The 23,297-nt window shown below is 38.5% G+C and overlaps 2 protein-coding genes across 3 annotated transcripts in view; one reads left to right on the top strand and one right to left on the bottom strand.

Moving 5' to 3' along the window:
- The window catches only part of LOC134751787 (spherulin-2A-like), a 500,532-nt gene that overhangs the window by 289,489 nt on the left and 187,746 nt on the right, over positions 1-23,297 (top strand). The window lies entirely within an intron of this gene.
- Positions 586-23,150, bottom strand: LOC134751781 (RNA polymerase-associated protein Rtf1). 2 transcript variants are annotated; one of them, XM_063687268.1, is made up of 19 exons: positions 23,011-23,150; positions 20,936-21,050; positions 19,713-19,919; positions 18,634-18,697; positions 17,916-18,035; positions 16,821-16,954; positions 15,177-15,284; positions 14,026-14,213; positions 12,766-12,877; positions 10,955-11,096; positions 10,322-10,427; positions 9,443-9,574; positions 8,240-8,368; positions 6,570-6,682; positions 5,917-6,085; positions 5,074-5,172; positions 3,654-3,752; positions 3,262-3,376; positions 586-857 (listed from the first exon to the last, which is right to left on the bottom strand). In XM_063687268.1, the coding sequence occupies exons 1-19, from the start codon at positions 23,074-23,076 to the stop codon at positions 745-747; spliced, it is 2,331 nt and encodes a 776-aa protein (XP_063543338.1). In that variant the 5' UTR covers positions 23,077-23,150; the 3' UTR covers positions 586-744. The 2 variants fall into 2 exon arrangements, with proteins under 2 accessions (XP_063543338.1, XP_063543339.1); XM_063687269.1 differs by having other exon boundaries at positions 586-854.

Raw genomic sequence — 23,297 nt, 5'->3', positions numbered from 1 at the left:
ATCACGTTCGAAAGCCAAATTTTTCTTCTCTCTACTATAGAGAATAAAATAGCCTTTTTTCATAAAAAGAAAAAGCCCTTTTTTACCTGTTGTGTGAAAAATTGTATCTAGATCGGTATGAACGCAGTAAACCTGTGCTTAACCTTTCGAATTTATTATATTTTACAGACATCCTGTTATTAAAAACGTCCATTTCCTACGCTGACCGCTTACCACGTCCTAAGAATCCAGCGGGCTGAGCACGGTCGCATTTTTATCGCCCGTCACCATGCTTGTCACGTTCTAACAAGTTAGCGTCACGTTCTAACAATAATGTAATGTAATATAATGTAATGTAATGTAATAATAATGTAATTTAATAATATGATTTATTGTAGTATAACCTCGTAAGGCCCACCATACAAAGTTTCCCTATTTTTAATTCTAACCTTGTTGCATAGAAGATTAGGGTGACTTGCGTTTGTTTTAGAAAACATTGAAACAAAAGAAATGCTACTTAATTCAGTTAGTGTAAGGTTCAAATTAGATTGAAACAGAGTGTACATTGTAATGCACATTGGGCCTTACGAGGATAATATTTGGAAATAAAAAATTATAAAAAGTGCGAAAGTGACAGGCATAATGACAGGTGATAAAAATGCAACCATGCTGCCACCGCAGGCAAAATAAAATATTACGTTAGCGTCACAATTTGCAACTTTTCATAACATTATACCTATGAAAGAGTCTCAGAATGATCACATACTATATGAGCCCGTGTCTTTTCTTGTATTCGTCGAGGTTGAGAGAACGTTTCGGTCCACTCTCTTTGACTTTCGCCGTGACCGCGGGTTTTGGTGTTACGTTTGAACTAACTTCTGGAACAAAAGGTTTCATGTCAATATCTTATCTGATAAGTTGTATTTAGATGAGAACGGCACTCACTTGTATTTTTAGTCGCTTTTGGCTTTTGGTGTACGACGTACAACCGCCGCGGACACTCATGCCTGAGGAAGGATTCCCAAAGAATCCGAAACATGTCGCCAAAAGCGACTAAAATACAAGTGTGAAACCGTTCTCATCTAAATATTTTGAAATATGTCTCACGATAGTTTAAGTTCGACTGATAAGTTGTATTTTCCTTAAGAGTCCCCGGCAAGCTCGTCCGTGTTGCACCTTCCCATACAAACGTAGTTCCGTTCTCATTTTCAAACTACGTGTTGGATTGTAATGAAACTTTGCACATACAATGACATGAGGTCTAGGTCTGTAATTAGTTTATATAGCTCCAGTTTATAAAACAAACGAAATAGAGCAAAAGCAAGTTTTGTATGAAAAACTTAAATTCGCTGTTTTTTTTTAACTATGGTATCTGGAGCTACATAAATTAATTTCAGTCATAGATATACCTTATCATATTGTAAGTACAAAGTTTCAGAGCAATCTAGCTAGTCGTTTTAAAATGAGAGCGAAACTACGTTTGTATGGAGAACCGAGCTTGCCGGGGACCCTTAAAACTATTCAGTACCTAGGCGTTTTTTTTAAAACCTGATTCTTTCAAATCTGGACATTCTTGGGCTCACTCTACTCAGAATCGACAGCATTTCTCTGTCCTGCCATTAAAAAAAGATGTCCCAAAATGTCCATTCCATTACGTCACGTTTTAGTGTAAACATTTTATCACTTGTATGTGCGTGACGTAGTGGAATGTACAATTTTCATACAAAATTTTGGGACACTTTTTTATCATCAGGATTGAATATGCTAGTGATTCTGAGTTGAAAGAACCCAAAAACACCAGGATCTGTGAGAATCAGGTTTTCAATATTTATTTTAGAAAACGCCCACTTTAGTTGTCACACCTTTAGTTTACCTTACACACAATGAAGGGTTGGAAAAAACCGGACAAGTGCGAATCGGACTCGCCCACCCAGGGTTCCGTACTTTTTAGCATTTGTTGTTATAGCGGCAACAGAAATACATCATCTGTGAAAATTTCAACTGTCTAGCTATCACGGTTCATGAGATATAGCCTGGTGAAAGACAGACGGACAGTAGTCTTAGTAATAGGGTCCCGTTTTTACCCTTTGGGTACGGAACCCTAAAAACATCCTCTATGAATTAGAGCCACCCCACACCGGCGTCTTTTGAGCGTCGGTCTAGTCAGCGCTATGGAAAATGGCGTCGCTGCGCAGTTGCGCCAACGTTGCGTCGAGCAGCAGCCATAGAGTTTACTAGACGCCGACCAACGCTCGGGAGGCGCTAGTGTGAAGTGGCCTTTAGATTTATATTTACTCCTTTTCCTTTCGTGTTGAGGTTCCCGTTAACCCCTTTATAGGTGTTGTATTTTCTACCCGTTTGGGTGTTTAAAGATTCTCAATCCAACGGAGCGGCAGCTGACATTTTCGAGTGACAACAAATCAATAGTGTACTTACTGCTACCGACGCCAACGGAGAGGTCCAAGTCTACATTGATGTCTAACTCCGTTTTTGTACATTGTAATAGGCTAGTTTCTCAATCCACCAACGGAGCGGCAGCTGACATTTTCGAGTGACAACAAATCAGAAGTGTACTTACTGCTACCGACGCTAACGGAGAAGTCCAAGTCTACATTGATGTCTAACTTCGTTTTTGTACATTGTAATAGGCTAGTTTCTCAATCCACCAACGGAGCGGCAGCTGACATTTTCGAGTGACAACAAATCAAAAGTGTACTTACTGCTACCGACGCTAACGGAGAGGTCCAAGTCTACAATACATTGATGTCTAACTCCGTTTTTGTACATTGTAATAGGCTAGTTTCTCAATGCACCAACGGAGCGGCAGCTGACATTTTCGAGTGACAACAAATCAGAAGTGTACTTACTGCCACCGACGCTAACGGAGAGGTCCAAGTTTACATTGATGTCTAACTCCGTTTTTGTACATTATAATAGGCTAGTTTCTCAATCCACCAACGGAGCGGCAGCTGACATTTTCGAGTGACAACAAATCACTTACTGCTACCGACGCCAACAAAGAGGTCCAAGTCTACATTGATGTCTAACTCCGTTTTTGTACATTGTATATGCTAGTCTCAATCCACCAACGGAGCGGCAGCTGACGTTTACGAGTGTTAATGAATCAGAAGTATACTTACTGCTACCGACGCCGACGGGGAGGTCCAAATCTACATTGATGTCTAACTCCGTTTTTGTACATTGTAATAGGCTAGTTTCTCAATCCACCAACGGAGCGGCAGCTGACGTTTACGAGTGTTAATGAATCAGAAGTGTACTTACTGCTACCGACGCCGACGGGGAGGTCCAAATCTATACTGATGTCGAAATCGTGTAGGGAGTAGAGACTGGCATTGTCCGTAGACTGGGTTTTGGGCCTTTCTGAATCTGGATTGTGCTGAAAACAAAATATCAATATTTTAAATTAATGTCAAATTAGCTACTCATTACAGCGACGGAATATATACAGGGCGGCTAAAAAAATAAGTGCATTCCCGTTGCCAGGAAGGTTTTGGGATTATACTGAGCAACTTTTAATATGGGACCAACCAGGAAATCGCGAAGACTGGCCGACCACGACCAGTGAAACCTGTGTCGAAACGTCGGTAAATAAAGGTAACAAAATAAATTCGCGATAGACCCGTTTGTAAATGTGATTTAGTAATGACACTTACTTCTAATCTCTCCCTCTCCTGTATCTCTCTCGCCGCTTTCTCCTCTTCCGCTCTCTGTTTCATCTCTTCCGCCGCCGCTTCCTCGTTCCGCATTAGTTCCTGAAAATAAATATTTTACAAATTTTAGAGAAAAACGGAACTTAGTTTGAATGGTCGTAAATGTTTTCGTGTTATTTTTGGTTTCGCTTAAACGTTTTTATTCTCAAAAGAAATTAACCCCCTTATTAAAAAAACTAGTGCAAAAAATAAAAGGCATGATAATTTATACTGCAAATTAAACAATTTAATAATAATAAATAAGTGATAACACTCAATATTCTAATACTCAAATTACTTTTTCGAACAAGATCGCGGCATTTGAGTTATGTCAGAATTAAGAGCCCATTAACGTTCTCACTAGCGCCACTGCTAAATAATTGTGATTATTTAAATTTAACGATAGATATTTAAAAAAGGGGGGCCGTTACGTACTATATTTTGTATCAAAGTACCTTTTGAATACATCAAACTAGTTTTAATGTTGCTGGATTCGTCGATTTATGAACTCAAAGCAAAAACGGCCGTTTCAACTTCGGACGCATAGATTGACGAATCATCGTAAAAACTAGCGTTGAAAAAACCGGGAAAATTGCGGGAAAATTTCCAAACGGCTCGTTTTTTTCAAGTTTCTTTCGAAAAAAAATATATTTTTCAATATACTTAATAAGGAATTTAAACAGGTTAAGGTTGCATGTCTAATGTGTTTGTTTATGGCATTAACACTGTCATCACTCATCAGTGGCATTGTGTGTGACAAATTTAATTTTTCTGAATAGAACTGGAAAAAAAGCCCTTCAGGCAATTCGTCTTTGGAACGATCTCCCTCTTCCTTTAAGGCAAGCACAGAGCAAATTTTCTTTTAAAAGACCTCTCTAACTCGCTTAAAAATAAATGATCTGCATGTTACTTGTATACTTGGGTACATAATACAATATTTATTTATATATGTATGTATGCATGTTTGTATATATGTAGGTATATATTGTTATTATTCTTATATGTGTAAGTGTATAAACAAAATATATATTGTTTAGAATAATTTGATTTGTGTTTCATATTTCCTCTCGCTTTCTACAATCCTGCACTAACTACACGTTTCTGTTTGACCCAATTGTTGACTGGTAGAGAATGCCTTAAGGCATTAAGTCCGCCTTTTGTACAATTTTATATCGTGCAATAGTTTAAATAAATAAAAAATAAAAAAAAACCGAAAAAAAATGAAATTTTGAAAAATTCCCGAAAAAAACATTTGACTTTTTTCCTGAATTTTCATCCCTAGTAAAAACTATTACACGTATCTTTGTGTATTATGGATGGAATGGATTATTATGATACATACATTGGTAGCAACAAGAAAATTATTGTATAAAAATAGGCCTACCTGTGCCCTGCCTCCCTGGTGAGATTTAAAGTTCATGACAGGTTTCGTATGCCGCCTGGTGAAAGGATCATCGATTTTCTTTCCCTTCATAGCTTTCACCTGTAAACATAAAATAAAACATGTCTTTATTATAGTAATCTTTGAAATCATTTAATATGGAAAATACATATCGCGTGGTTAGAGCTTTCTCAACATGTACATTTGGGGCATTTTCTATGAAAAGGGACCTTATTGTCGATGGCGCTTACGACGCACAGCGTCGCGCGGCATTGTATTTATATCGGAGCATCGTTTATAATGGCGTTAGCGCCATCGACAATAAGGTCCCTTTTTATAGAAAATACCACATTTAAAGTTTGTCAGAAGACTACGGACATGCTGTAAAACATACAAAGCTGCACCAGTGCGGTGGCCGCCATTTTGAACTTTTCAATAGGGGGTATTACTGCAATGTTCTGCCGCCAGAGTGAAGCACTAACACAAATTGTAAACCATAGAGTAACATATACACACTATGCCTTAAACAGTTTTTGAATTTTCACAGATAATAATATATGACACTGATGCATCAAGACGGTTTGTTTACAGAGGGCCTTCCGGGAAAGGGGTCATCCACATATTACGTCATGCCAAATGTGACAGTATGTGTTAGATAGGAAAAAGCGTGACAAGGGGAGGGAGGGGGGGTCCAAATTGATATTTTATGTTATGTAATATATGGACGACTCCAAACGCAAAAATCGAAATCTCTTTAGCGCTCGAATATGCAAGGGTAAAGATTTTGCGTAATTCCCTATTGTCAGACCGATTGCATTATAGTATAGGTTAATAAATAATACTAACCTCCTCCATAATGGCTTTTTCCGCTGATTCCACGTTCATTTTCCTGTTCCTGTTGTTGATATACGATATGCTCTGTATAGAGGATGTTCTGGTTTTGTCGAGGTGGTTCGCTCTCTCTTCTAACTCTTGTATTTTGGCGTTTAGGTCGAATACTATTTCCTCGTCACCTCTGTTAAAACATGTTGAAAAAGTTAGCAAAAAACACCGGCCAAGTGCGAGTCTGACTCGCGCACAAAGAGTTCCGTACCATTACGCAAAAAACGGCAAAAATATCACGTTTGTTGTATGGGAGCCCCACTTTATTTATTCTGTTTTTAGTATTTGTTGTTATAGCGGCAACAGAAATACATCATCTGTGAAAATTTCAACTGTCTATTTACGTTCTATCACGGTTCATGAAATACAGCCTAGTGACAGACGGACAGACAGACAGACGGACGGGCGGACAGCGGTGTCTTAGTAATAGGGTCCCGTTTTGGAACGTAGTGGAATGTACAATTTTTGGGACACATTTTCTTATCATCAGGATTGAATATGCTAGTGGATCTCAGTTGAACGAACCCAAAAACACCAGGATCTGTGAGAATCAGGTTTTCAATATTTATTTTAGAAAACGCCCATTTACATTTTACGCATTCGTATTGTTGTCTCACCTTAATTGTGCGACGTCTCTTTCCTTCATCAGTTGCGTTTTCTTCATGGCGTAGTTTGTGGGATGTGATCTGAACCTATCTTTTTCTTGTACCATTTTTTCTACGTCTTCTTCCTAATAAAAAAAAAATTGTAAGAAAAAATCGTTTAACAATAACACTAATATGTGGTATCTTCTATAAAAAGGGACCTTATTGTCGATGGCGCTTACGCCATTATAAACGATGCTCCGATACAAATACAATGCCGCGCGACGCTGTGCGTCGTAAGCGACATCGACAATAAAGTCCCTTTTCATACAAAATGCCCCATATAATAAAGAAGTCAACTAATCCATACTAATATTATAAATGCGAAAGTCTGTCTGTCTGTCTGTGTGTTACCTCTTCACGCTTAAACCGCTGAACCGATTTAGTTGAAATTTGGTATACAGATAGTTTGAGTCCCGGGGAAGGCCATAGGATACTTTTTATCCCAGAACTCACCCCTCAAGGGGGTGAAAAGGGGGGTTAAAATTTGTATGGGGAATCAATAACCGCTCAACCGATTTAGATGAAACTTGGTATGGGGATGGTTTGAGCTGTGGGAAATGATATAAAATAACTTTTATCCCCGAAATCATCCCTTAAGGGTGTAAAAAATGGGGTGGAAATGTATAGTGTGGACCAATTTGGGGGTGAAAAAAGGATGGATTAAAAAGCAGATTTGTTTAAGAATTAAGATACCCAAATTACTAATTCCACGCAGACGAAGTCGCGGGCAAAAGCTAGTATTATAAATGCGAAAGTCTGTCTGTCTGTGTGTTCCCTCTTCACGCTTAAACCGTTGAATCGATTTAGATGAAATTTGGCATAGAGATAGGTTGAGTCCCTGAGAAGGAGATAGGATAGTTTTTATTCCGAAAATCATCCCTTAAGAAAGTAAAAAGCGGGGTGGAATTAAGATAATTAATGAAGTGCCTGCTAATTTGTGTGCATAATATGCTCAAATGGAATTATTGCTATGAGAATTTTTCCAGGCGCTGTACTTACTTTAGCTGCTGTTACTAAGTCCACGCAGACGAAGTCGCGGGCAAAAGCTAGTAATATATATTAAATACATAGAAAACACCCATGACTCAGGAACAAATATCTGTGCTCATCACACAAATAAATGCCCTTACCGGGATTCGAACCCAGGACCATCGGCTTCACAGGCAGAGTCATCCACTAGGCCAGACCGGTCTACGAAGGTTATGACCGCCCTGTTTATTCTAACATGTCACTCACACGTCAACATCATTAATACAAGAAAGCTCTTGATATCACGAAAGTTAATTTGCCTGAAAAGCGTCCTCGGCGCTATAGAGTCTCTTAATAGGTATTTATAATTTAATTACACGTGGAAAAAAATTTGTGAAAGAAGACTAACAATGAGAGTGTATAAGGGAGAGGTAGAAACTGGAGTTGGAAGGGGCAGACCTCGGCGGACTTTCTCTGATCAGATCGGGGAAATCCTGAAGAAAGGCTAGGTCAAGAGCACCCTAAACCGGCGAGCGTGTATGAGGAATGTTATGAAAGTGAAGGAAGCGAAAGAGGTATTCCAGGATCGTAGCAAGTGGAAATCCGTGATCTCTAACCTAACCCTCCGGGAAATAGGCGTGATTATATGTATGTATGTACATATTTCTTACCTTAAACTCATACATAAGTGCTTCCTTAACTTCTAAAATCTTGGTCCTCACAAAGTCCATGGTGGGTGGTTTTTTGTTAGCGTCCTTTATCGCTTTGTGCCATTTCTGAAACTCTCCGTCCGTGAACTCCTGCAAAATGAGCTTAGTTAGTATAAAAATAAGGTTCTTTTTGGTTTGAGTTACAAATGTGTCAGACTTATTGCTCACAATCAGTTACAAATGTGTCAAACTTATTTCTTAGTTTATGAAAATAAACATAAGGCTAGGTTCATCTATTAAAGACTAGCTTTTGCCGGCGACTTCGTCTGCGTGGAATCAGTAAAAGCAGCTAGAGTAAGTTTAGCGCCTGGAGAAAGTGTAATAGCAATAATTCAATTTAGGCAAAAGCTTAATTTCTTGACATAAATTATCAGGCAACTCATTAAAACTCAATTTCACCCCTATTTTCACTCTCTTTAGGGTGATTTCCGACATAAAAACTATCCTATATCCTTCCCCGGGACACAAACTATCTCTATGCCAAATTTCAACTAAATCGGTTCAGCGGTTTAAGCGTGAAGAGGTAACACACAGACAGATAAGACTTTCTGAAATACTGGAAGAACCAATGACCACCACTGAACCAAGACTGAAAGAAACAAATGCCTTTTGTTTAACAGATTAAGGTTTGGGCGAAAATAGTAGATTGTGTTACAAGGGAGCAAAATGACATATTTACGGCGAGGGCGTACGTTGAATCCTAAACGAAGCGAAGGATTCTATAATAGAATCCCGAGAGTAACGAGGGATTCTAAAGTAGAATCCTGAGCGTAGTGAGGGATTCAAGTGTGTTACGCCCAAGATGGAAATAATTTTGCTACCATGTGACATATACTGCTTTTCACATCACCTATGAGGTAATTATGATGTTACAAATATTATTTAAGCTAAAAAAATAATGTGCAAAAAGATGTGAAAGTAGTGTCCTAGAACATAAAAGCGTTACTTTGATCCCTCCTAGCAGGGAAGAAAAGTGCCACTTTGATCCCTCCTAGCAGGGAAGAAAAGTGCCACTTTGATCCCTCCTTGCAGGGAAGAAAAGTGCCACTTTGATCCCTCCTTGCAGGGAAGAAAAACATCTTGTTCGAATTGGTGATGTGAAAAATCATTTGAGATAATTCGTACTATAAGAGGGTAGCTGTTTGTACAAAATTAAAGTTTTACCTGATTACTGACGAACTCCAATCGGAAAACTCTGTCTTGTGTCCCGTGGCGTAGTTTCAGTCCCTTGTTTGTTCGCGTGTTGCCCAGATTGTATACTTTCGCTGTCTCGTAAACATCTATTATTTCTGCTACCTGCAAGATACACCCTCGTGAGTCTAAGTGCCTGTTTCACAATGTCCAAGTCAAGTATTTGATAGCTAATTAACAAATAAATTAATTGCCAGATAAAACTACCTTCAGTTGTAAAGGTATTTATATACCAGTTAAGCTTATTTGAAGATTGTGAAACGCCAACGATGACTTTACTCGTCAGATAAGTGGCAAATAACTTATTCAGGACTTTACTTGGCCATTGTGAAACAGACCCTAAATGTAAATTAAAATGTATATTCATTGCAATCTAATTTGAACCTTTCATGAAACAAATAAAGTAGCTTTTCTTTTGTTTCACTGCGTTGTAAAATCGTTCCAATTTACTTATAGAACAAGGTTCAAATTAAAAAACTTTCTACGGTTGGTCTTACGAGGATAATTTAAAATAAGTTTTTGGCAAAAATTTCATTTTTGGTACACGGTAGTGGGGAGATACTCCTTATTTCGAGCAAATTCGGCTTCGTTCGGCTCAGCATTGCTCCGAGCAATTATTAGGGTTAGCAAAACTTAACGTCCCTTTGCTTGCACGACCACAGATAAGATAATGACCTGAATTTTGACAACCCTAAATAGCCGATAGCCATATTTGTCCGGGTCTCGAAAAATTAACGGGCCCGCTAATTATCAGTCCGCATTGTATTTATATCGGAGCATCGTTTATAATGGCGTAAGCGCCATCGACAATAAGGTCCCTTTTTATAGAAAATACCACAATTATTATCTTACCCTATATACAGGATTTCCGTTGTTGTTCCCAATTCCGATGCGGACGAAACACCCATTGACCACACGAGAGAAGAATGGTAAGTGCACTAGTCTTTCTAATTTAAACCTGCCAACATATAGATAGATAAGATTAAAAAATTATTTATTTTTGATAAAAGGTCAACGTGGAGAAAATAAAATTATTTTTGTACTCGCCAACTGTAATGGTTGAATTAAGATTTCGTATACCAAACTGTAATTGGGTTTGGGTACTTTTCATGTCTCCCAACTCAACTATAATATTTATTTCGATACGCTGTTGTCATATCTGTCGTAATAGACGTTTTGTTAGTGAACTTTCTGTACCTAGTATAGTTAACGCTATCTCTACTGAGCTCGTTCACTTACCTGTACTAACAATGGCATTCTGTTAAACAAAAGCCATTATTTCTTTTGTGTGAGCGCGTGGCCTTTTTGTGCCTGAGGCTCACACACAATGGCCACGCGCTCAGGCACAAAGGCCACGCGCTCACACAAAAGAAATAATGGCTTTTGTTTAACAGAATGCCATTGTTAGTACAGGTAAGTGAACGAGCTCAGTAGATATAGCGTTAACTATACTATTATTTATTCTGTGGTAATGGTAATACACACCTGCTTAGCCTAAGTTTGTTTATCTGATCCCTGCTGTCCGCGTACTTGACTTCCTTGACTTCTTCACGTTCTCTCTTCTTCTCCGTCTCTTCTCCACCGGTTGATGAAGAACTTGACGACGCGCTGGATCGACGACCGCGACCTGGTTAGAGTATTATATTGTAAAGGTATAAGGATTGCCGGCCGAGTGAAGCGAGGTCGTTTAGTCGCACAAGGTTAGCAAAGTTGTATTCCAGAATTTTCAGACTGGGTATAGTTCTAAAAAAAAAGTGCGATAATATGAACTATACACCAATTATTATTTTATTATTATTCAGAGCCCACTGTGTCCCACTGCTGGGCAAAGGCCTCCCCCCTCTTTTTCCACTCGTCTCTGTATAGTGCTATATCTGGCCAGCCTCTCAAGGAGTCCAAGTTATCCCGCATCGCCGACGAGGTCTGCCGGATCCCCGGTTATACTCGTGGGGCTCCCACTCCGTGGTTAACTTGGCCCACAAGTCGTCCGGCATTCGGCAGACATACCAATAATAAACCAATAATAACCTATAAGTTTGATGAAGGGAGACCTACCTCTGTCACTCAAGCGTAGGCTTATGGACATGTGCGTACTTCCAGTTCTCACCTACGGTGCTCAGACCTGGTCCTTGACGGAAGCTCAGAAGTCCAAAATCGGGGTTTGCCAGAGAGCTATGGAGCGCAGCATATTAGGTGTAAAATTAAGGGATCGAGTCCGAAACACCATGCTGCGCTCTAAAACTCAAATAATAGACGTAGCTCGGAAAGCGGCCAAGTTGAAATGGGACTGGGCTGTTCATGTCTGCCGAAAGCCGGATGACTTGTGGGCCAAGTTAACCACGGAGTGGGAGCCCCACGAGTCTAACCGGGGATCCGGCAGACCTCGTCGGCGATGGCGGGATAACTTGGACTCCTTCTTGACAGGCTGGCCGGATATAGCATTAAACAGAGACGAGTGGAAAAAGAGGGGGGAGGCCTTTGCCCAGCAGTGGGACACAGTGGGCTCTGAATAATAATAATAAACCTATAAATTTAATATTTGAGAAAAATTACTTTACATTTCATATCTGTCAAATTGCCATCAAACTTAATAACAAGTGTATAGGGTATTCCATAGACACTATGTGGACGCTATTGTCGCGCAAAAAGCCAATTTTTTTCTTTTCCGGAGCAATTATAATCGATAATGCCAAGCGTAAGCTCAACGATTTACAAATTTGATATGAATTCATTTTTTTTTATTTTTCTTTGACAAGCAGAAACGTCTGCGAACGATATTAAGCTTAGAATGAATTTAAAGTGGAAAAAATACTGCCTTGGGTAAGACTTGAACTCACGGCCTCTGGATCGAATTTATTTAAATTTGGTATGACTCAAAATAATCGAAAAGTATGTACCAGTATTTGGCATCTATTTCTGTAGAAAACAGGATTGTAAATGCTAACCATAGGGTATTTGACTGTATTTAAAATAAATTATTTTACACCATGCAAGAAATAAAGCACCAGAAGATAAATAGAGAAACGTAGACAGCAGTTATTTTTAAACAAAATTTCTATTTTAAAACCCGTATAAAACTATAAAGAGTAGGTAATTTGATCGTGACGTCACATGCTAGTGTTTCATATTAAATTCCATAGTAGCATAGTTTTGACAGTTCGAAAAAAGAAACTGGTTTGATTAGTAGTTAAATACCCTATTGGTAGGGTGCCAAGCTGCCAACAATAGGGGATTTGACTAGTAGACAAATACCCTATGGTAGGGTGCCAACAATAGGGTAGGTTTTAGCTATTTACCTTGTGATTTGTTATCATCTGAGTCAGATCCCGAGTCGTCAGAATAGATGTCTGATGCTTTCAATTTGACACTTTGTTTACTCGAACCGCCTATTAGTTCCTCATCTGCATCCTGTGAATAATAATAGTGTTGAAAAAGTTATGGGCCCTGGAGGGAAAGTACTTTAAAACCTTAAGTTAGCTCATTTTACATCAAACATCATACATTTATTCAGCAAACAGGCCACAGGGGCACTTTTACATGTCAATTTTTACAAGCAATAAAATTAATCAAAAATTACAAAAAAACAATTACAAATACGGAATCAATTACTTAAAAGAAACATTACTTTACTTTTAAAAATAAACAAAACTGCATTCAATGATTTTTTAAAGTTTGCTTGTCTCGCCCGGGAATCGGACCAACTAAAAATTCCAAAAAATAAACATTCTCTATTTTTTCTACTAGTCGATACAGTTAATGTTAATGATAACATTTCTCCAAGAAACATTAGGTTTTACACTCATCTGTCGTACAAAATATCCATAAAATCGAATATTTTGTACCTAAGAATATTTTTAGACAAGCAAAATTGAAGAAAAAAATTTAAAAAATATATGTTTGAATGCAATTTTGATTCTTTTTAAAAATAAAAGAATGTTTCCTTTAAGTAAAATGAGCTAACTTAAGGTTAAAACCTTTCCCTCCAGGGCTCATTTATTTTTTCCACCTTGTATACTAATTTAATCATTGCCAATTAATTCATTGACTGTAGTCAGAGGCTACTGATTTGTTTAAGGAGTAAGGAAACTATTTGTGCAATAAAGCCTTGATCCCCGCTCAGAGTTGTTGTTGGTGGTGATATTCGTGGTATAGCGTGTTGGGCACCTTTGCGCCTGGTGTGGAATTTTCGACTGACTTTTGTGATTGATTAGTGTTTGGGGTTTTTTTCTTCATTGTAACAATAAATAATAATAATTCTTTAAGCTTTCAAGGAATCCATACCAATATTTTAAATGCGAAAGTGTGTCTGTCTGTCTGTTACCTTAAACAGCTGAACCGATTTACTCGAAATTTGGTATAGAGATAGTTTGAGTCCCGGGGAAGGACATAGGGTAGATTTTATCCCAGAAGTCATCCTTTAAGGTGAAAAGGGGGGGTGAAAGTTTGTATGAGGAATCGATAAAAAGCATATTGGATAAAAGAAATCTACCCAAATTACTAACTCCACACAGACGAAGTGCTAAAGCTAGTATTAAATAAATTAAAAAAAGCTATACATCATCATCATCCTTATCCTTGTCCTTCTGTTCTGCTTCCCTTCGTTTCCTGGCCAAATTGTCCCTTGTGACTTTAGCATCCCGCTGGGCCCTGAGGGCGGCCATTGCGTTTTGCCGCCGGTCGTCCACGTTGCGTTTACGCTCAGTTTTAGCGCCGAAAAGGGGAGAGGCTGAACGCTCTGACGGTTCTGAAAAGTAAAGATGGATTTACAAACACTTAAAACAACTAAAAAAATGGGGCAAGTGCGAGTCGGACTCGCGCACGAAGGGTTCCGTACCATTACGCAAAAAAATCACTTTCGTTGTATGGGAGCCCCACTTATATATTTATTTTATTCAGTTTTTTGTATTTGTTGTTATAGCGGCAACAGAAATACATCATCTGTGAAAATTCCAACTGTCTAGCTATCACGGTTCACGAGATACAGCCTGGTGACAGACAGACGGACGGACAGACGGACAGCGGAGTCCTAGTAATAGGGTCACCTTTTTACCCTTTGGGTACGGAACCCTAAAAATAACAGTTAAAATAAAACGAGTGCAGTGATATACACGCATCAGCTGCAGACTGCTAGTGTATTAACTATAACTATCGCGGTCCATGAGATACAGCCTGGTGACAGACGGACAGACAGACAGCAGTCTTAGTAATAGGGTCCCGTTTTTACCCTTTGGGTACGGAGCCCTAAAAAACAATCTACTATTCCACAATGTTGCTATTTATGCAATTCCGTGCGTCGCATATTAATGTTGCAGACAGTATCGTATAGTTACTGGTAATATGTTAATTTAGACATAGTACACTTGTTGTCAGTGTTATAATCATGTAAACTGAAATAAATGTCATATAAGGAAAAAATGACCAAAGCCTCCAGTGTCCAGAGCTGGAATCGAACCAGCGTCCCCCGTTTACCGGACAGGTGCCTGAACCGCTCGGCTATCCGGTCACGGTGGCATGGGTCGAAATTTCCAAGTATATGACAATTTCCCGAAGGCTTGTGTGTGTGTGTGTGGGTTTTTTTTTACTTCGTATATAACATTTATTTCAGTTTATAGTTTAAATAGTAGTGTGTCTACTTGAAAAAACACAAATTAAAATATTTTAATAGAAAATAATTTAATTTGTTCTTAGAGTTATAATCATTAGTCACCAGAATCTTTAGGGTCATCCAATATCTCTCCGGGGCTAGGCGGTGCTGCCTCCTTGTCTTTCTCCGGCTCCTTCTCCTTCTCTCCGGCTTCGGCTGCCAAGGCGGAGGCTGTCAAAACAATACAAATATTATTATTGCGTGCAGGGAAGTAGGCAATCCATACTAATATTATAAATGCGAAAGACTGTCTGTCTTTCTGTCTGTGTGTCCCTCTTCACGCTTAAACCGCTGAATCGATTTAGATGAAATTTGGCATAGAGATAGGTTGACTCCCTGAGAAGGACATAAGATAGTTTCTATCCCGAAAATCATCCCTTAAGAAAGTAAAAAGCGGGGTGGAATTGAGATAATGAATTAAGTGCCTGCTAATTTGTGTGCATAATATGCTCAAATTGAATTTGCTACGAGATTTTTCCAGGCGCTATACTTACTTTAGCTGCTGTTACTAAGTCCACGCAGACGAAGTCGCGGGCAAAATCTAGTAGGGAATATTACGCAAAACTGCGTAGCGATCGCCACTAGCACAACTAGAGAAGCAACGGATAGTTGTTTGGTCGGATACCGGATATTCGGCCTGACCGCCGGCGGTCAGGCTGAAGCTGTTGAGTTTTGCAGGTGCGCGTCGTGCAGGTTTCGACCTGTAACGTTCCGTAGTGAACGTTCGCGCGAACTCATTTCTGGGTTCGTAAACAAGTTTTCATCTGTACTGTTCGGAAAGTTCACCTTTCATAGACTGATAGCCGGGTGGAAAATTGCTTTTCCCACCCTAGGGTGGAAAGTAATTCTAATATAAATATGCCTGGCAAAACTTTTAATTTTTCAAATTGTTCAAATTTTAGCGTAATCTTCAACTAATTTAATTTCATTGTTGTTGTGGTTTACCTATGATTTGTTCTAAAGAAATATACTTACCAATAATAAACAATTTGTTTAATAATTTGTTCTTACCAATAACACATTTCTTGCGTTTGACTTTCCTCATAGTCGAAATGAAAAGTAGAGTGCAACAGAATAATTATGTTTTGTAATGTTATTAATTGTATTATTGTAATGCTTAATTGTAGAAATGACTTGTAAATGTAAATATTTACTAATAAATATCATATCATATCATATCAGTGTTTAACTCGGGTAAAAGTAACCATCTCACCCTCGAACTATTGGCGCTCGAACAAAGTGAGTGAATATATCTCGGGTTCACTTTCCACCCTTGGTTAACAATCTACTATTAAAGGGTCGACAACGCGCATGTAATATCTCTGGTGTTGCAGGCGTCCATAGGCTACGGTGACTGCTTACCATCAGGCGGACCGTATACTTGTTAGCCACCGACGTGGTATTAAAAAAAACCGGCCAAGTGCGAGTCGGACTCGCGCACGAAGGGTTCCGTACCACTACTCAAAAAACGGCAAAAAATCACGTTTGTTGTATGGGAGCCCCCCTTAAATATTCATTTTATTCTGTTTTTAGTATTTGTTGTTATAGAGGCAACAGAAATACACCATCTGTGAAAATTTCAACTGTCTAGCTATCACGGTTCATGAGATACAGCCTGGTGACAGACGGACAGAGGAGTCTTAGTAATAGGGTCTCGTTTTTATCCTTTGGGTACGGAACCCTAAAAACACCGAACATTATACATACCTTTGGCCTGTTTCTGCTCTTGTTTCTGTTTCCTCTGTCTCCTGGCGTCCCGTCTCCTGGCGATCTCGCCGGGGGACGATGAGCGCTCAGATGCTGAGCGACGGGCGAGACGCAGTTTACGTTCTATCTCCCATCTAGAACATGAAAAATACATTTAATTATATGTGCCATTTTCAACCAAAAGGGTACTTATTGTCGCTTGTCAGTAAGGCGCTATTTCCATACAGCTTCAATTAAAAAGCAACCTTATCAACAAGCGACAATGTGGTACCTTTTGGTTGAAAACGTCACATATGTTGTAAAATAACTATAATGTGTTAAAATGACATCTAGCAACTATATGGCACGTTTGTAAGTTCTGTAGAAAAAACAAGATAAATGCTTAAGTACTAAGAATCTAGAAATACGCGTGTTTCAAGGGTCCCCGGCAAGCCCGTTTCTCCATACAAACGTAGTTCCTCTCTCATTTTCAAAACGACTAGCTAGATTGCTCTGAAACTTTGTACTTACAATAGGATAAGGTATATCTAGGTCTGAAATTAATTTATGTAGCTTTATGTTAAAAAACACAGCGAATTTAAGTTTTTCATACAAAACTTGCTTTTTTCTTGCTTGCTTATTTCGTTTGTTTTATAAACTGGAGCTATATAAACTAATTACAGACCTAGATATACCTCATGTCAATGTATGTGCAAAGTTTCATTACAATCCAACACGTAGTTTTAAAATGAGAGCGGAACTACGTTTGTATGGGAAGGTGCAATTCGGTCGAGCTTGCCGGGGACTCTTTTAACTGTCGCGAGTTATTAAACAAACATTATTGCTGTGTGATTTTTTGCATCAATAAAATAAAAAATTATGTTAGTTTACAATTTTTATAATTCAATTGACAGTAGACGGCGCGTTTTGAACCGAATTCAGCATTAGTAAAGGGAATAAATTTATCTAGGTATTTTTAAAAATGTTTTTCCGCAACTATAAAACAAATTGTATGTCGTATTGACATTACAAATGATAAATTGAAGATGCGTGTAAAAAACTCCTTTTAAGAGCAATCGTGCAAAAACATGTAATTAAGAGTTAAAAAAATCAAACCTTGTCTTCATAAGGTCCCTCCGCTCGATACGTTTGAAGATCTCTTGTTCCCTCTCTTTTTCTGACATGGCGGCGAGACGCGCTCTGTCCTCTTCATCCCCCATTAGGTTTTCGTCGTAACTGAGGAACAAATATTAGGTATGACTTACCATACAATAAATTAATTATATGTAAACCTCTTCATTGCAATGAAAAGTTTACAAATTTTTAATATGACTTAAATTAAATTTTACTTTAATCTAGGACGATAAAGGTAAAAAACCGGCCAAGTGCGAGTCGGACTCGCGCACGAAGGGTTCCGTACCCTTACGCAAAAAACGGCAAAAAAATCACGTTTGTTGTATAGGAGCCCCATTTAAATATTTATATTATTCTGTTTTTAGTATTTGTTGTTATAGCGGCAACAGAAATACATCATCTGTAAAAATTTCAACTGCCTAGCTATCACGGTTCATGAGATACAGCCTGGTGACAGACAGACGGACAGCGGAGTCTTAGTAATAGGGTCCCGTTTTTACCTTTTGGGTATGGAACCCTAAAAACAGAATAAAATAAATATTTAAGTGGGGCTCCCATACAACAAACGTGATTTTTGTCGTTTTTTGCGTAATGGTACGGAACCCTTCGTGCTCGAGTGCAACTCGCACTTGGCCGGTTTTTTTATTAAAAATCGTCCAAGCGCAAAATAAGAGTATTTCTACTAAAGTCTAGAACTTACCCATCATCGAATTCCTCTTCGGAGTCAACGGAATCATTATCCGATGAGTGTGACGACACTTCGCCTAGATGAGAAAAATATTTTCAGAAAACTTCTAACGAAAAAGCTAATATGTAAGTACTGTGTAGACAATAGGATATGAGGGGGATAGGAAACAAGGAAATTGCGATTTTGTCGCTGAAATATTGCGTTCATGTATATTATATTTTTTAAATAAAACGTAACCATTATTTTTTTCCTATTTGGAAGTTAAAATAATATTTTTTTGAAACTGAGGTATTTTATTATTAGATTATTAGTCGCATATATTTTTATAAGTTTCCAATTTCTTCTTCCTCACGTTGTCCCGGCATTTTTGCCACGGCTCATCAGAGCCTGGGGTCCGCTTGACAACTAATCCTAAGAATTGACGAAGGCACTAGTTTTTACGAAAGCGACTGCCCTCTGACCTTCCAACCCAGAGGGGGAACCAGGCCTTGTTAGGATGAGTCGGTTTTCCTCACGATGTCTTCCTTCACCGAAAAGCAACTGGTATCATTTGATATTTCGTACATAAGTTCCGAAAAACTCATTGGTACAAGCCGGGGTTTGAACGCGCGACCACTGGATTGAAAGTCGCACGCTCTTACCGCTAGGCCAGTTTAAGTTTCCAATTTATTGTGATAAATTGTTCATCCATACTAATATTATAAATGCGAAAGTCTGTCTGTCTGTCTGTGTATTACCTCTTCACGCTTAAACCGCTGAACCGATTTAGTTGAAATTTGGCATAGAGATAGTTTGAGTCCCGGGGAAGGACATAGGATAGTTTTTATACCGAAAATCATCTCTTAAGAGGGTGAATATCGGGGTGGAATCATGGTGGAATTGAGATAATTAATGAGTTGCCTATTAATTTGTGTGAATATTATGCTAAAATTGAATGATTGCTGTAAGACTTTCTCCAGGTGCTATTCTTACTCTAGCTGGGGTTACTAAGTCCACGCAGACGAAGTCGCGGGCAAAAGCTAGTTTTCTATATATTTAACTAGATTTAGTTATAAAAAACATGTGTCAACAATCCTATAGACATTTCTCACCTTCCTCTGGTTCGCTGTAAACATCCTTCTTCTTCCCCGACCCAGCGCTATCAGTACTCTTCCGGACCTCACTTTTCTTATGCTCTGGCTTTTTCCGGTTCTCATCCGAATGGTCCGTGGAGGCCTTCCGGGAGTTCCGGCCTTTCTTTGATGAGGTGCTGTCTGCATCGCTGTCGGAGTCCGAGCTGGAAGATGATGATGATTTTGCTGAAAGGAAGATTTTTGTTATTCTATGTCAAACAAAAGAGCTCTTTTAAGTTTTATTGTTAGATAGATAGATAGATAAACCATTTATTCGTTTGCCACAATACACACATACTAAAACAGAAGAAACACAGGAGATACAAAAAAGCAACATTGAGATAAAAACAAAAGTTAAAAAAATAAACCGTAGAATTGCTGTGTGCGTTGCAGCAAAGCAAAAGGGTTCTGGCTCAGTTATACACTCCGCTCTTTCGAGCGAAGCACTGGTAATTCTGCTGGAACCCATTCTGTTGTTTATTTATTACATTTATAAGCATAACAGTTGAACCAAATCGCTTACAAACTAGCTATTACAAAATTAATTTACCACAGATTATATAATAGTTCTTACGAACATCACTCATCTCTTAAAGAAAACGCAAATACCTACCGTTTTGATACCTATACAAAAATACAATGGAGTAATTCACTCAGACAACGATATATATAATACTTATACAAATACTTAAATACATAGAAAACACCCATGACCCGGGAACAAATATCTGTGCTCATCACACAAATGAATGCCCTTACCGGGCCGGGATTCGAACCCAGGACCATCGGCTTCATAGGCAGGGTCACTGGGCGTTTTCTAAAATAGATATTTAGAACCTGATTCTCCCAGATCCTGGTGTTTTTGGGTTCTTTCAACTCAGAATAACTAGCATATATTCAATCCTGATGATAAAAAAAATGTCCCAAAAATTTGTATGAAAATTGTACATTCCACTACGTCACGCAGATACAAATAAAAAAAAGTCACACTAAAACGTGACGTAATGGAATGAACATTTTGGGACATCTTTTTAATGGCAGGATGGAGAATGCTGTCGATTCTGAGTAGAATGATCCCAAGAATGTCCAGATTTGAAAGAATCAGGTTTTCAATATTTATTTTAGAAAACGCCCCACTACCCATAACTCGCAGGCATATCTGCTTGTTAAAAATTAGTCCACAGGTCTTAAATGCTACTTACAGTTTCTTCTGCTGCCCCCCTCATTATCAGATTCACTGTCCGAGGATTTGCTGTTAAACTTGGCGGGCGGGGATTCTCCTGGCTTCTTTTTCTTCTTTGCCAAGTTTAGGAATTGCTGTTGGATAAATAATAAAATGACAGATTTCATTTAGACGCTTTTAAATTACATTCTAAACTGGTCAGATATTGGTCAGCAGGTCCACACAGAATGTAATAATATTTTTTACTAGCGACCAGCCCCGGCTTCGCATGGGCAGTTCAACTAATTTACCATATCCTCTAGCTGCACGGACATCAAAACTTGCAAGGACGAATGCAAAGTGGATTTGTCAAAATAAAGATTCAAATTAGAATGGAACAGGAGACCTTTTCATAGGCCTCTGGGCAGCTAGTGGATATTGCTGAGTCGAGCAGTTTGGTCTGTGAATAGGTGCCTCGCCTGAGGCAAACACATATGCAGCCACAATGGCTCAGGTCAAGCAAGCTACACCTCCATAGCCCAAGCTGATTCGAGAGCTGGGTAATTGAAACTATTAGAATTATTACAACAAATTAAATTATTTTCAGAATTTTTTTTTATTTTTTTTATTTCAAGTAGAAAAACTACTATATAAATTATAAACTGAAATAAATGTCATATACTAAGAAAAAGTGACCAAGGCCTCGAGTGCCCCAGGCTGGAATCAAACCAGTGTCCTCTGCTATTGCGGCAGGTGCCGGTGCCATTCGGCCACCATTTTTGACATCCTGACACAATTAAAGATAAATTAGGCAAAATTCTTGAAAGGAACCCAGATGATAATGAAATACGAATGATGACAAGCTCACAACAATTGGAGGAAGTTCTAAAACATGCTACTTTAACTTCAGTCAATGTAGAAAGATCTTTTTCGAGTCATAAGTGTATTTTTTGACCAACATAAAAGTGTCAATTACACACACATTTTACAACTGGACTGATGAAATGAACAACGCATACACGTCATACCACGTGAAGACTATGAAGAATCAATTCCTATAGCTACGTGTTCTATGAATTTATTGTAGTACCTGCATATTATTCGTTATTTGTCAATGAAGATAGTGGTGTATTTTTTTTTACCATGCTATAAATATTCCGAAGCCTGATCATTACGAAACATTCGTTTGATTACAAAGTGGGCAGAAATATGTTACTAACTAGTACAGGAAAAAAATTTGGCGGCAAAATATGTACATCCATGAAACTTAGTTTTTTATCTTTATCTTGGAACTAGAAATGAGGATCTGCCGGGTCCTATCTAAATTACATTCCAAGTTTCCATTTTGTGCTGTTACAGCAACCTGTGAAGCCAAGCTTTGGCAAGAAAGTTTAGATATCCCTGTACTCACTACTTAGTTCAACCAATAGCCATTGCTATCTTTGCATCATTTTCATTGGAAGATGTGCTGCCATCTAGCCTGATGACCTGTTTCTCGAGATTACCTATCAAAAACCCGTGCTATAAATTAACTAACACCATATTCATAATTTGTATTAATTCTGTAGAAGTATTTGAAGCATATATTAGGCATAACCCAATTTCTCAGTTGACTAAGAATCTTTCAGACTGTCCATCCATACTACAGCATCCACTATTTGCAAAAAGTGAAAGTCTACTTACATAATAGAAGTGTGGAATTTTCTTCATCAATGAAAATCGTCTGTCACATCATAGTGCAAAAATTACATATTTCTGGCAATTTGTCACCCTCAATACGTGTTAAAGGACTTTCAGCAGAGGTTATGCGTTGGTATGCGGCATTTTATAACAAACATCCAATGACTCATGCGATTTTGATTCCATTACAACTCGAACAAGACAAAAATAACGATGTTTTCTACGCCATAACACAACGTTGTTTTGATGCTTGTTTCTTCGTTAAAAGCCACAATCCGAGGTATTTTGTGAAAACTGCGCATTAGACAGATTTAGGCGCGCCAGACATTGATCTTGGCCTAAATACGCAGACATATTATCAGAAGAAAGGCGTCAAATCGTGGATGCCAAGCGTGATCTTATAACCTACGTATTTGAAAGAAAAACATGACTTACAGAATCCATATCGGACTCGCTGCTGGCGTCCGAATCCAAGAACGGTTTATTCTTCCTTTTAGCCATTGTGAAGCACTTAGTAACTGTGTAATAAAATACTAGAGGACGCAAATTACGCTTTCTTTCTGTATGCCAATTGCCAAGCAAGACTGACTCAACTGACTGAACTGAAGTTGCTTCGAGCGGGCTGGGGAACGCGAATGAATGAATGAAATTACTCATAGACAAATAGAATGTCAGTAGAGTAAAATTGTTGCCATATAATAAATCTACATCATCGTGTAATA

This window comes from Cydia strobilella, chromosome 23 (genome assembly GCF_947568885.1).
Source record: "Cydia strobilella chromosome 23, ilCydStro3.1, whole genome shotgun sequence".
Lineage (NCBI taxonomy): Eukaryota > Metazoa > Arthropoda > Insecta > Lepidoptera > Tortricidae > Cydia > Cydia strobilella.
Note: the sequence above shows the minus strand (reverse complement) of the source record. Positions and strands in the feature narration are given on the sequence as shown.